The 14,759-nt window shown below is 39.3% G+C and overlaps 1 protein-coding gene and 1 long non-coding RNA gene across 2 annotated transcripts in view; one reads left to right on the plus strand and one right to left on the minus strand.

The window, feature by feature from the left end:
- LOC148149937 (uncharacterized) overlaps window positions 1-14,759 on the plus strand; it is a 101,330-nt gene that overhangs the window by 53,568 nt on the left and 33,003 nt on the right. The window lies entirely within an intron of this gene.
- The window catches only part of mocos (molybdenum cofactor sulfurase), a 234,128-nt gene that overhangs the window by 16,484 nt on the left and 202,885 nt on the right, over window positions 1-14,759 (minus strand). The window contains exons 11-12 of the mRNA XM_043690069.2: window positions 9,021-9,145; window positions 3,330-3,441 (exon numbers count right to left, since the gene is read on the minus strand). Coding sequence (XP_043546004.2) covers window positions 3,330-3,441; window positions 9,021-9,145 — 237 coding nt within the window. The remainder of the gene's footprint in view (window positions 1-3,329; window positions 3,442-9,020; window positions 9,146-14,759) is intronic.

Consider the following 14,759-nt stretch of genomic DNA (forward strand, 5'->3'; position numbering starts at 1 on the left):
GTTAGGAGGGCAAAGGGGCCTCATGAAATATCTTTGAAGATGGGATCAGGGAAAATCTCAAAGCATTTTATAAATACATTAAGAGTAAAAGGATCATCAGCAAAAAAGTGGGACCAATTACAGACCAAAGGGGCAACCTGTGCATGGGGCCAGTGGACATGTGCATGGACTGTACATATATATTAAACTTTTTGGATGAGGGAACAAAATGTAACATCTCAACTTTTGTAGATGATACCAAGTTGGGTGGGAGGGTGAACTGTGACAAGGTTACAGAGATCCTTCAGCATGATCTGGACAGGTTGAGTGAGTGGGCAAATCGATAGCAGATACAGTATAATTTGGATAAATGCGAGGTTATTCAATTTGGAAGCAAAAACAAGGCAGCGGATTACTACCTGAATGGCTGTAAATTGGGAGAGGGGAGTTTGCAGTGGTACCTGACTGTCCTTGTGCACCAGTTGCTGAAGGTAAGCATGCAGGTGCAACAGGTGGTAAAGAAGGCAGTTGGTACGTTGGCTTTCATTGCAAGTGGTTTCAAGTGCAGGAGCAGGAATGTGTTGTTGTGGTTGTACAAGGCTTGGTGAGGCCACACCTAGAAAATTGTGAGGAAGGATGATCTTATTCTTGAGGAAGTGCAGTGAAGGTTTACCAGGATGATTCTAGGGCTGGAAGGACTGATGTATGAGGACAGATTGATTGGGTTAGGATTGTTTTTGCAGGAGTTCAGATGAGTGAAGCCGAAATCTCATAGAGACTCATAACATTCTAACAGGACTCGACAAGGTCGATGCAGAGAGGGTGTTCCCGATGGTGGGTGTGTCCAGAATCAAGATCACAATCTGAGGATTTGGGGTGGACCATTTAGGATGGAGATCAGGAGAGACAATTTTTCACCTAAAGAGTGGTGAGCCTATGGAAATCATTATCACAAGAAGTAGTTGATGCCAAAATTTTGAATGTATTCAAGAGGCAGCTAGATATAGCACTTGGAGCAAATAGATCAAAGATTAGGGGAAGAAAGTAGAATTGGGCTATTGAGTTGGCCATGATCGTGATGAATGGTGGAGCAGCCTTGAAGGGCTGAATGGCCTTCTCCTGCTCCTATCTTCTATGTTTCTACGAGGTCTTAAGTAAGTACTTCACAGAGGAGGAAGATCTTGTAATCGGAGATATGAGTTGGCATGGTGAGGCTATTGCACACATTAGAATTAATAAGGAGGAAGCATTAGATGTTTTAATGGGCATACAGATACATAAATCCCCTAGGGCCCAATGAGATGTATTCCAAGCTGCTATGGGAGGTAAAGGAGGAGATTGCTGGGGCCCTGGTGGATATATTTAGTATTTTGCTGGCCACAGGCAAAATGCCAGGTGACTGAAGGGCAGCAGGGATAGGCTAGATAATTTCAGGCCAGTTAGTCTGACATCAATGGTCAGGAAAGTATTCGAAAAAAATTATGAAGGACGGGATTAATCAATACTTGGAAATGCAGGAAGGATCACGGATAGTCAACACAGATTTGTTAGAGATCCTGTCTGACTAATTGAGTGTTTTTCAAAAGGTAATTAAATATATTAAATGCAGTTGATTACATGGACTTCAGTTAGACCTTCGACAAGGATATGGATAGCTGCTCCAAACGGTAAGAGCCCATGGGATCTAAGGCAAGTTGGCTAACTGGATGCAAAATTGCCTTACAAATAGGAGGCAAAGGATGATGGTGGAGTGTTCTTTTTGTAACTGGAAGCCTGTGCCCAGCAGTTTACCACAGACATTGGTTTCAGGTCTTTTGTTGTTTTTTATGTACATTGATGACATGTATGTAATTATAGAAGGTTAAATTGGTAAGTCTGCAGATGACACAAAAATTGGAATTATTTTGATAGTGAGGAGAATAGTCTCAAGCTACAGTCTGATATTGATCAGCTGGTAAATGTGTAGAGCAATGGCAGATGGATCTTAGTAAGTGTGAAGTGATGCATTTTGGAGGGTCGAATAAGGGAACGATATACATAATGAATGGTAGGTCCCGAGGAAGTATGAGGAATAAAGGAATCTTGGTGTACAAGTCCACAGATCCCTGAATATGTCAGCACAGGGAGACAGGGTGCTGAACAAGACATGGGAATGCTTGCATTCATTAGTCAGGGTGTAGAATATAGAGCAAAGACATTTTGTTACAATTTTATAAAACATTGGTTTGGCCATAGATGAATGCACAGTAATGGTAGCCACACTATCGGAAGTACGTGATTGCACTGGAGAGAGTGCAGGGAAGATCCACCAAGATGTTGCCTGGGATGAAAAGTCTCAGTTATAAGAAGAGGCTGGATAGGCTGGGTTTGAGTTCCTTTGAGCAGAGGAGGCTGAAGGGGAATCTGATTGAAACATACAAAATTATGAGGCATAGACAAACTATCTCTTCCCCATTGCTGATAAGTCTAAGACCAGAAGACATATGTTTAAGGTGAGGAGCAATGGTTTAGAGGAAATCTGAGAAAATATTTTTTCACCCAGTGTCTGGTACATATATGGAACATGCTACCTGAGAGGTAGATTGGACGCAGTTACTCTCGTAACATTTAGGAAGCATCTAGATGAGTACTTAAAATGCTGGGGAGTAGTAGGTTATGGAACAAGTGCAGGTGAATCGGATTAGTGTAGTTTGGCATTTGTTGGTCAGCACAGACATGGTGGACTAAATGGCTTGTTTCCATACTGCATCATTCTACTTCCTTTTGTGTCATGTGTGACTGCAAACATGAGAATTTGTATTGATTTCAGTTTTGCTTGGTTTCTTGATGATACGTGTTGTTAATTGTGGGTCAAACCTCCCTTCATGCCAGGATTTAATTCTGTCACCTGTCCTCAAGCGTAGCGTCAGTTAGTAGGTGAGTACTTGTTACTTTATACTTTGCCCATCATTTTAAGTTGATTGGGAGGGGCGGATAGGGTGCCAATTAGTTGGACTAGACTTGCTATTGTATTGTGGATCGATCAGTTTTCTGCATTGGTGAATGTCAATGGCATACTGTACTGGAATAGTTTGGCTGAGGGCTAGCTGGCCCTAGTGTATCAGTCTTGTACAATGCAACTGGGATGTTCTCAGGAGCGACAACATTCACTATTCAATGTACTCATCTACTTTTTAATGTCATATGGTGAAAAATGCTACTGTCACAATTCATTTTCTTTCTCACTAAAAGAACCAAACTGAAAGTCTTCCAAACACCTTAAAAGCTTTTGATTACTATATGTTTGGAATCATTTTGCAATTCTTTCTTTATTACCGATGAGGAAAGTGTCCTTTCTGGATAGATCTTACCGATGTAATAATTGTTCTTTGATGTGTAGAATGCTTGCCATGTTTATGAGAAGATATTGAGCTTCATTCACTAATGAAAGGCACGGTGATTCATTCAAAGCTTGGTCTTGAACTGAAAATTTAAAGACATCATGATTGCACATGAGAAAGACACTCTGGGCAATGTTTAATCTCTGCAAAATTATGTTAAGGCAAAGTAATTATATGTTATGTTTCAGATTTGAAAATATTAAACTTGAGTACTGCTGAAAAAGATATTTTGTCAAAACTTTTCATGTTGCGCTCATTAGGACATTTCACAAGAATACAAATTCAAGGGGAAACAAATATTTTCATTGCATGAGAAGAGAGTGATTGGTTGGCAAGTGAACTCTGGTTCAGAAAGGTTCTGTTTAATTTTTAAACCAAGCAGATTGACTCTGATTGGTCAGGGCATTAACGAGAATCAGGATCAGAAAGATGCATTCAAGACAACTCCAATATGTAGTGTATCAACTTCTCAGTCTTCCCAACATATACTAATGGCAGGCAGTAAAGGTGACAGAAATTCCTTGTCAGCAATGTATTGCAAAGAAAGTGGAGTCTTTACCACCACTTTTCATAACTCCCAGCTAGAACACGCATATAACAGTGTACATTGTCACAGCAACTCAGCTTCATTGGAAGACAGGACGTCTCAGTTGACTGAACAGCAGTATGGATCAGATTGGTGCCAACAGTGTGCATATGATCACTATTCCCCTGAGTCTTGTCTCCTTACTTACTTGTATCGAGGTCACAGCACTGGGGTGTTGGACCTAGCTTAGAACAGATAAATCAAGAAGAAGTGAGATAGTGTAGGAGCATTCCCATTTTTCAACAATACTAAAATAGTATTTGAAACAAAAGTTGCTGTTCGTAAAGAATAAGAAAACCTAACCTATAACTAATAACATTACTAATGATGAATGAAATGAATTGTCAACTAATTAACTTTTGATAGCTTTGACTGGGGGAAGGATACTGAAAGAACACGACATTTGTTCTTCAAATGTTATAAGATGTTTCATGCTGATTGAAATATACAGCACAGGATTAAAATTTATCATCAACACAAAAACATTTCTAGCAACCCTGCTCTGACCATTTCCAGTCCCAGTTTTCAGTCCCACCCACCTACCTGCTTTGAGGCTTCTTGGTTTCTTTGAGGAGAATTTTCATTCAGAATAAGGTGTGGCCGAGGGGGGGGGGTGGGGGGGGGGTGGTGTGGCCAGGGAGATACTGAGGAAAGAGATCAATCTGAGACTGGTACAGTTGAGAAAAGAAGCGAGCCAAACAGTCAGGGCAGGCAGGGACAAAGCAGAGAACAAGGTAGGACTGATAAATTAAACTGCATTTATTTCAATGCAAGGGGTTTAACAGTGAAGGCAGATGAACTCAGGGCATGGTTAGGAACATGGGTCTGGAATATCACAGCAATTACAGAAACATGGCTCAGGAATGGAAAGGACTGGCAGCTTAATGTTCCAGGATAGAAATGCTACAGGCAGGACAGAAAGGGAGGCATGGGAGGAGGGGGAGTGGCGTTTTTGATAAGGGATAGCATTTCAGCTGTGCTGAGGGAGGATATTCCTAGAAATACATCCAGGGAAGTTATTTGGGTGTAACTGAGAAATAAGAAAGGGATGATCACCTTTTTGGGATTGCATTATAACCCCCCCTAATAGTCAGAGGGAAATTAAGAAACAAATTTGGAAGGAGATCTCATCTGGTTTGTTAGATGAGGAATAGGGAAAGACAGGAGTTGAACACGTGGCTACAGGGATGGTGCAGGAGAGAGGGTTTTGGATTCCTGGATAATTGGGGCTCTTTCTGGCGTAGGTGGAACCCCTACAAACAGGATGGTCTTCACCTGAACCAGAGGGGAACCAATATCCTGGGGGGGGGGGAATTTGCTAATGCTCTTTGGGTAGGTTTAAACTAATTCAGCAGGGGGTTGGGAACCTAAATTGTAAAAGGCAATGAAAAAAGTTCTGACATTGACAGAAATCCATTTCTGGTGTATGTTACTGGGGGAAAAAAAAATTACCATCTTTTACGAACCATCTAACCTTACTTTCTACTAATTACTATTTTGACATCCATTTCCCAACATTAATGTTCTTCAGCATGATTAAGAAAATGTAATCATTCTTTTATACCCATGTTTAAATAACCTTTTTCCTATAAATTTACCATAAAGGATAATATAAAAAAAAGTTTGGAAAAGTAACAATGCTACAGCAGATTCTTAACAATGCAGAGATAAGTGCTCCTACTTATGTGCCACTAAGCCAAGCAGGCTGATGGAGAATAACTTTAGAGAGGTCATACAAGAAATATAATTTCAGCAAAACAAATGTAAAATACTGGATGCTGGAAATCTGAAATAAAACAGAAAATGCTGGAGAAACTCAGCAGGTCTAGCAGCACCTGTAGAGACAAGAAATGGCTAACTCTTTCAGTTCAGTATGGCTTTTTTCCGAATATCATTAGAATCCTTTGAAGGGATGTCCTGCCTAATTAATTTTACTTTATGAACATCTTCAGATTATGTTACTTAAAGTTCAAATCTTACATCACAAACTAATGGAGAGAATTTATTTCCAGATATATTTCTAATTATAAACCAAACTAATTAATTAATTTTTCTCCAGTTGGAGCATGAAGTAACTATAATTGTAATAACCCTGTCTCATTATCAGCTTGCCAGGAACCAACTGAAAATGGGCTGTGATTGGCCACCAGCCTGCAGAAACTGGTCAGCAAGGAATGACCGTGACATGCAGTTACATGCTTGGAGAGGAGCAGTTTCTAAGGCTATCACAGGAGATGTAGGGCAGGGCTTATCAGCCACTTCTACTTCTCCAGTCACAAGAGAAAGTAAGATTTTATCTTTCAGGGACTTTCACATCCTGATTCTCTTTTGGCCTATTCCAGCCTGTCAGAGTTAAAACTGTAACCAATGATTTTGTCAAACTTCACACACTTATTTATCTGAAGATGGACTCACCAACCACAAGTGAGCGTGTGTGCCACCTTATCATTGAGTGAGACTATTTTCATAAAGTTCCATTCTTATCTATGTAATTGTAAATCACCATTATTGGCCATCTCTTATTGCTGATCTATATACTGCCTGATGTATACTGCCATGTCCTGCTATATGCCATTGCCACTTCTCTCAATTCCTCTAGTTTTGGTAAATTACAAATGCCTGCCTAAATCCAGTTGTGGAAAAGCAGAAATGTCTTCCAATTAAGTATTGGTAAGACCGAAGCCATCGATTTTGGGCTATGATTCAAATTCTATTGCTTAGTACCAGCTGAATCCCACTTTCTGGTAATAGTGTGAGGTTAAGTAAATCTACTCACAACTTCAGTGTTACATTTGATCCTGAGATGAGCTTCTGATCTTGGCTTTATATTAATTCTAAGATTGTCTCTTTTCACCTTTATAATATAATTTGATTTCAAATCTGGCTCAGCTTATCTGCTGTTGAAGCCCTCATCCATACTTTTGTTACCTCTAGACTTGACAATTCCAGCGCTGCTCATACACATTCCATACTTTGTAGGCTTGTAGTCAGCCAAATTCTGCTGCACCTGTGTCTGTGTCCTAACAAGCTTCAAGCCCCATTTATTTACCTGTATGTTTGCTAACCTACACTGTCTCCAGCTCAAGCAGAGTCTTGATTTTAACATTTTCATCCTTCATTTCAAAATTTTCCGTGGTTTTGTCCCACGGAACTCTGTAACTTTCAACACAAGCCACTAGACATCTGCACTTTCTAATTTTGGTCTCTTGTACATTTCCAATCATAACTATTCCAACAGTGATGGCTGTATATTTTGTGACTGTGCTCCATGCTTTGGAATGCACTCTGTACACCTCTCATCTTGTTTTCCTCTATTAAGATTCTTCTACCTTTTAACCCAAGGTTCTGATCATATGACCTAATGGGTGGAATCTTATAAAAGTCTGAATAATGTGGGCTAAGGTGAGATTGTAGCAGAATCACATGAGAAGTCCAGTAACGCCTGTCTTAATGTCAGGTACATTTCACATATTTAATGACTTAGAAAAGTGATGTGTTGAGTTTCTCAGTAGGCAGTGGCAAACTGCCAATTAAATGGGAATTATTGCTCTTTACACTTTTTTTATGGCCCAACTCACCTCACTAATGTTCAGCTTTCTGTTTTGTCAAAAATGCCAAACAAGTGAATCATTGAGAAATCTTGACATGGAATTCAAAGCAGGTACTTAGCAAATTCAACTTGCTGAATATATAGCTTCTAATCGACTATACTTACAAATAATACCTTTCAATCAAAGGATTACACATTTGTTCACCCGTATCTCTACTCAACCTGTCTAAATAATTAACTTTTCAAATTAGTATTGATGACTATATTATCCAATCATACTCAAACTAATACACATGAATATGTTAACCAACCATATTTAAATCAATACATATAATTACGTAATCCAATCATATTCTTTATGTCTTCACATCTTCTCGCTGCTGTAAATGCTTGTGGATTCAGACAAATCTATCAGTCACTGGGCACCACCATCTCAAGGCACACACTATGGGTACCAACCACACGCACCCCAATGCAGAAGGCAGGCAGACTTTATGCTGTCGAGGGTTGGGGTGGGTTACAATGAGTTGAGTGAAGATATTAGATTAGATTAGATTATTAGATTAGCTTCCCTACAGTATGGAAACAGGCCCTTCGGCCCAACAAGTCCACACCGACCCTCCAAAGAGTATATTGTAGACAACAATAAGAGTGAGCCTTGGAGGAGGTGAATATGGTAGAGAGATAGAGTGGCATGAGGTATTGGAGAGAAGGTAGTGGCACTTATACTAGTGAAATGGAAAAGGACACTGAACTTCTCCCACAATGCTGGGAATTCTTCCAGATGGCTGAGGTTGCTGTAACCCAGGCGGCAACCTCAGAGCAGACTGGCATGGCCTGGTGTCATGGCCTCCACTGCTGGTCCTGGGGAAGGGGAAGTCCCATCTGTGTACAACTCCAACCAGCAAGACCTCCAAATCTCTGCCCATGAAACAGGCACTGATTTCCCCCATCTGCCATGTTTGGGGAACATATCAGGTACTGTGCGGGGCTGCTGCAGACTGACAGTTATTGACAGGGTGCACAACAGGCTTTTATAGATGGCACAGGCATGAAGACTGTTGGTAAATTCTGGGATATTCCAGCAGTGCGTAGTTGTTATGGAACAGCACATGGTGAGATGGGCTGGAATCAAATGTAAGAGACACCACAGGGGTGTGACTGGTAGTTAATGAGGCAAGTTTGATAAGATACAGCAAAAAAATTCACTTGGCCTCATAATAAAATTCGCTCCAAAAAACTCGATGAAATTCACAACCAAAAAAAAGTAAGATTCAGCTATATATCATTGTAGCTCAGCGTTCTATTTTGTTTTATCATGCTTCTATTAAGTGCCTTGGGACAATTCATTATGTTAGAGCTGTTAAAAATGTAAGTTTTTCTAAAACTATGATTTCTTTCAACCTAGCATTATGGCATTGAGTAATGTGAGTTACTTAGTGCATAAAGCAAATACTCAATGTTTGAAATGGTTGCACTTGGCAAAGTCAGTTCTTTAACTTACCTTAACACACAAGCTTCTTACCTTGTGTGTGCTGCTTTTTCAAGGCTCTGTGAAAACTGGAACTCTGTCTGATCAGAAAACTTTGCCGTCCAAGAAATGTGGAGATCCAATTTGCAACATTTTTCCCACAGTCCAATCCTTTTACTCTGCATTAAAGAGAGAGATATTAAGTTTTTGAGGGTTTTAACTAACAATAATGTCGGATCCATCCAGTCTGTCTCATACAACTGTGATCACAGATCAGGCCGACTGCAACTCGTAGCTATCTCCTGGGAGAGCTGATAGAACAGGTGGGTCTGCAGTTTAACATGTTAACTTTGTTTTTCTGCTGTTATCTCCCTTCCTCTGCTATTCCCTATAATTGTAAGAGGGACTGCCCTTATACCACAAGAATTTCAATCTGGTCTACTACCAGAAGATGCATGTATGTGGCCTGTTATAGGCTTCTTCTCAGCGTAGTGTCCCCACTGTCTGTCTCTGCGGAATGGGACTATGAATATCCCAGAATTTATCAACAGTCTTCATGCCTGTGCCATCTATAAAAGCCTGTTGTGCACCCTGTCAAACACTGTCAGTCTGCAGCAGCCCAGCACAGTTCCCCAAACATGGCAACGGGAGTGAATCTGCAATCCACTGGTCTACAGCACTGAGTAAACACTTCAAGAACCCCTTTGTCCTTGTATGTTGTCAGCATCCAAGCAGGTTCAAAGTGAATGAGCACTAAGAAAACAAGTGAAGAGTTCTGAGATGTACCTTGTTCTTATATATAAAATGTATGCCTATCACTATATGCAAAGTGACCAAGCATTCGTGTTGTGCAGTAAGATGTTGGCAAGTTCCAGAGTGTAATACTGAAGTGGTGAACTATATCCTAAGTGAGACAGAGATGCACCATGGTGATGATGTGAGACTGGTGCACGTCTGATGCCAATTTCTGTGGATTGAGAGGTGTATGCGCTCCCTATATATAACACGTGTCTGAAGGTGATGGAGAACATTGCTAAGAAAGAAGCCTGGAGGAGAAAGTGGTGAGCTGAAGCCCTCAGACACCTACGCAGAGTTTCATGTTGGGGATTGCTGCTGTAGTTTCACTCCTCTTTCTGTGAGAAAGCAATGTTCAAGAAATGACGTGAATTTACGTAAAAATGAGATATAAATGCAAAAAGGCTCCTCACCATTCATTAGCAAGATTCTAGACTCATTATTAAAACATTGAGTGGTAAATCTGACCTTTCTTTTCAACATTGAGCATCTTTTTTCCATATTATCCTAACTGACTCGCCATTGTCCACATTATTCAGGAGCTGGGAAGATGGCATCCTTAGTAGATGAAGATTTGTCTATTTTTCCTGTTGCTAGCTCAGCTTTCATTCCCACAGTTGTCCTTATATAGATTTGAAATACAAGTTTTAGACCCAATCTTCTCCCTTTCAAACTATATGTAAAATTCAATCATATTGTGGTTGCTGCTACCCAGGGGAATCAGGCTTTACTCTCAGGTCAGTAATTAATCCTGTTATGTTACACTAAGTATAATATAACCTGCTCTCTGATCAGTTGGGAATATGCTTCACTAAGAAACTATCACAAAAGAATTCTGTGAACAGTTTTTACGGAAAGTCATTCATGATTATTGACGTCCAATTATCACAAGCACGTGGTATTTCATCTTGTATACTGTGTTCCACATTGTGGTTACTGTTAGGGTCCTGTGGAGCATTCTACTAGAGACTTCTTTTGCCTACTATTTCTCATCTCCACCCAATCCCCTCTCCATCCTGATATTGTGAACTCAGGTAATCTCTAACTATTGCACAAATGCCTTCATTGTTTAACAGTGTTGCCCCACACCTTTATCTGGCTTCCTTTACTGCCCGAATTACATCTATCTCTCAACATTCAAGTCCCAATCCTTCTTATCCTACAGCCATGTCTCCATAATGGCCAAAGTGAGAACTGCAGATGCTGGAGATTAGAGTGGTGTTGGAAAAGCACAGCAGGTCAGGCAGCATCCAAAAAGCAGGAAAATTGACGTTTCGGGCAGAAGCCCTTCATCAGGAAGGGCTTTCGGAACATACTTAATTACTTAAATATATGCTACCAATTTGTTTACTTTGTCATTAATGCTATACGTATTCAGATTCAGAACCTTAAGTATTGCCATTTTGTTATCTTTGTAAGATCTGGTCTTTATTATTGGTGTATCCCTAATTCTTTTTTTTCTCTCTGCCCTTTCCTGCCATTCTCTGACCCTAATTTCCATATTACTATCTTCTCTCTTACCTTCTTTCCATGCTTTGATATACAGCAAACTTTTTATTAAGCAGCCCCTATGGGATCAGGAGTTTGTCAGTTGATCAAATATTCCAGATAATCAAGAGGTCTACATAATCAGTGTAAAAACACACACTAAGTAATGGAAACATAATGCGGGATGTATAACATTGTTATACTGTATTTACAACATAAATCACTTAAAATAATAACGCAACTTTGCCTTAAATAAAATTTACTGGTGGAGAGCCTTCTCACTTGCACACACGACTGACTAAGAGCAAACAAAAGAACAAAAGAGAAATACAGCACATGAACAGGCCCTACGGTCCTCCAAATCTGTGACAATCATCATGCCCTAACTAAACTAAAAAACAAATGTTCTGCCCTTATTCGGTCCGTATCCCGTTATTTCCGCCCTATTCGTGTAACCATCCAGATGCCTCTTAAGTGTCGCCAACGTGTGTGCTACCACCACCTTTTCTAGCAGTGTGTTCCAGGCTACTCCCATTCTGTGTGAAAAACTTCCCTCACACATCTTCCTTAAACTTTCCCCCTCTCACCTTGAACTTGTGCCCCTCTTGTAATTAAAACTTTAACCCTGGGAGAAAGCCTCTGACTATCCCTATCTATGCCTCTCATAATTTTGTAGACGTCTATCATGTCTCCTCTCAGCCACCTTCTTTGCAGTGAAAACAATCCTAGTCTTTTTAGATGACATGGACATCACAGTAGATTGTGGTTTTTGAGGAGAAATTGAGTCAACTGTTGATATTTCATGTGGCTTTCGAATGAACAATAAGTATACTTATACTGAAGTAAACAAATTGAAAAATTACAATAACTGGTCAATAATACAGTAAACTTTGCTGCATTTGAGGTATATAACTTTTGCCGGTTTATTGACAGTGCCGGTTCATATGATGCCAGTTAAAACAAAGTGTACCATACCACATTGTTCCATATTTGATTTTTCACTCCCACTGTTTAGTTTAAAATCCGTTTTACTTCCCCAGTTATGTGATTTGCAAGAACACTAGCCTCAGTGTCATACAGGCATAGACCATTGAAACCAGTAAAGTCCCCACTTTCCCCATGTATATGAACCAGAACCCATTTCTCCCACAAAAATCTTTGAACCATACATTCATCTCTCTAATTTTATGTATCCTAAATCCACAGATTATAAACATTGAGGTTCCATTTTTTAATTCAGTTCCTAGCTTCCCACACTCCATGCAGAACTTATTCCTAGTTCAAACTATTTCATTGGTACCTACATGGACCTACTTTCCCTCCCATTGCAAGTTCTTTTCAAGCTCTGAGCAGACATCCCAAGCCAGGCATCAGGCAGCCAACACAGCTGTCTGGACTCTTGTTTTTTGCTGCAGAGAACTGTTCAATCCCTCTCACTGTATAATCTTCTACTGATACCCTACTTTCTTGCTGCTTCTTTCAGGAAATGATCACTGATTGTTAGAAAGAAATGTGGTTCACTTGTTTCCTTCAGGGAAGGAAAGTGCTTATTCAATCTGTCTCACATATGACTCCAGACAGACAGTAACATGGCTGACTTTTAATGCTCTCTGAAATGGCCTAGGAAGTCACTCAGTTGTCAAGGATGAGGAAACAAATGGTAGCCTTGTCAGTGACTTCAGATCCCTTGTGAGAATGAAAATAACAACTTATTAAACTTTTACCTTTTTTCATTTTTCAGCATAAGTAATGCCATTATTTTTTAAGATTCATAGCACTCTTTTAGCAGCTGAATTTAACATTGTAGAAATCTGCCATGGGGAGTATACTCCTTCTGTCAGAAGGTGGCAGACTTTGTTGATGTTTTCCTTAAAACTCCTAAATATTTTAGAGTTTTCAAAACTGGTTATATTATTTTACAATGTGATTTCTATACTTTTTTTTAACAAATTATCCAAAATCAGTTAAATAATGGTAACTATTTGTTGTTGAGTAGCAAGAAGGAATTCTGTCCCTTTTTGTCCAAAATATTGTAATAAAATCACACCTGATACCATGCTGAAACACAGTAAAAACTAATCGAAACAATGGAGTAATTCTTTATAGAAAGAACAAAGGAAGGTTTGTTTTTCAAATTCAGATGCTTCATCATTCCGTGTTAGCGCTGTCAAAAAGGGTATAAAGGGACTGGACAAATTATAACTAAACATTCAGCTATAAAAGAAAACTAACAAATAGTTTCCTGTAATTTGAAATTATAGTAAGATCAGAGGCACAATTGTGTTACATTCTGGTGTACAAAGCAATCAAGAATTCTACCCTTTGGAAAACAGAACTTTTCCAAAATATATCCCTTTTTCACCAATTTTTCTCCTCTTTTCATCTGCAACTACTGATTTCTAAGTCAGTAATAGTTCTATTAAAATTGGCATGTGTCAAGTATTTTGCATATGCTAATTATTTTGCCAGTAGCTGAGCCAAATCCACTCTTACCTTCCTGAAATTTGCACGGGTTGCTGGTTACTTATATATGCAGCTTCCAGAAACTGACATGTAAAACCTTGTACATGCCAGTTTCTGCTAGAACGTTTCAGCATAATTCTAAAATGTTTTGGGTGTTTTCACTGTCATCAATTCTTTTTATAGGCATTAGTCTACATTACTGATGTCCATTGGGAAGGATGCCTGCACAATGTCTTTGGTAGAATCCAGACTCAATCTTCCTTAAACACTTTATTATGTAATGTTTAATTTTGCAGTTACATTATATCTGACATAAATGATGGCGTCTTATTAGACACTAGGCTCAACTTAAGAGTAAGTACACATTACTACTTCAGCTGCACGAAAATTGGACACTGTGACAACTATACATAATTCTGTTTAGCTCTCCCGAATAATCCTTTACATCTTGAGGGGTAGAGATCATTTTGCAATGTCAATTAATCCCTTCAAATATTAACTATCTTATACAACATCTCCATTAAACATTTTTCTGGTTATTAAGTTTTATGACTTGACTGGGTTGGAAGTCTGATGCTGTAGGACAAAGCATTCAGGTACAGTTCATTGTCACACTGGATCCCTGGTGAATCTTTAGTTTCCTGGATGTTCTTTGCAGAACTGATTTGGAGATGCCGGTGTTGGATTAGGGTGGACAAACTTAGAAGTCACACAACACCAGGGTATAGTTCAACAGGTTTATTTGGAAACACTAAAACATTTGGAAAAACATCACAACCACCTGATAAAGGAACATTGTTCCGAAAGCTAGTGCTTTCAAATAAACCTGTTGGACTATAACCTGGTGTTGCGTGATTTTTAACTTCTTTGCAGAAGACATTCTCTGGTATTGAAGGTTTGTTTCCTTTGGAGGATCCTTAGTTCCTTCAAATCATCACAGAGGAGATAATTGTGTTTTTGAAAGAATTAATCACTTTTTATGTTGCAGTGACATATTCTTTTTGAAAATCTTCATCATTTTATCAGACTCATGTACAGGCAGTAAAG

This window comes from Chiloscyllium plagiosum, unplaced genomic scaffold, assembly GCF_037043375.1.
Source record: "Chiloscyllium plagiosum isolate Xiang-an unplaced genomic scaffold, Cpla_swu_hap1 HiC_scaffold_5, whole genome shotgun sequence".
NCBI classification, from domain to species: domain Eukaryota; kingdom Metazoa; phylum Chordata; class Chondrichthyes; order Orectolobiformes; family Hemiscylliidae; genus Chiloscyllium; species Chiloscyllium plagiosum.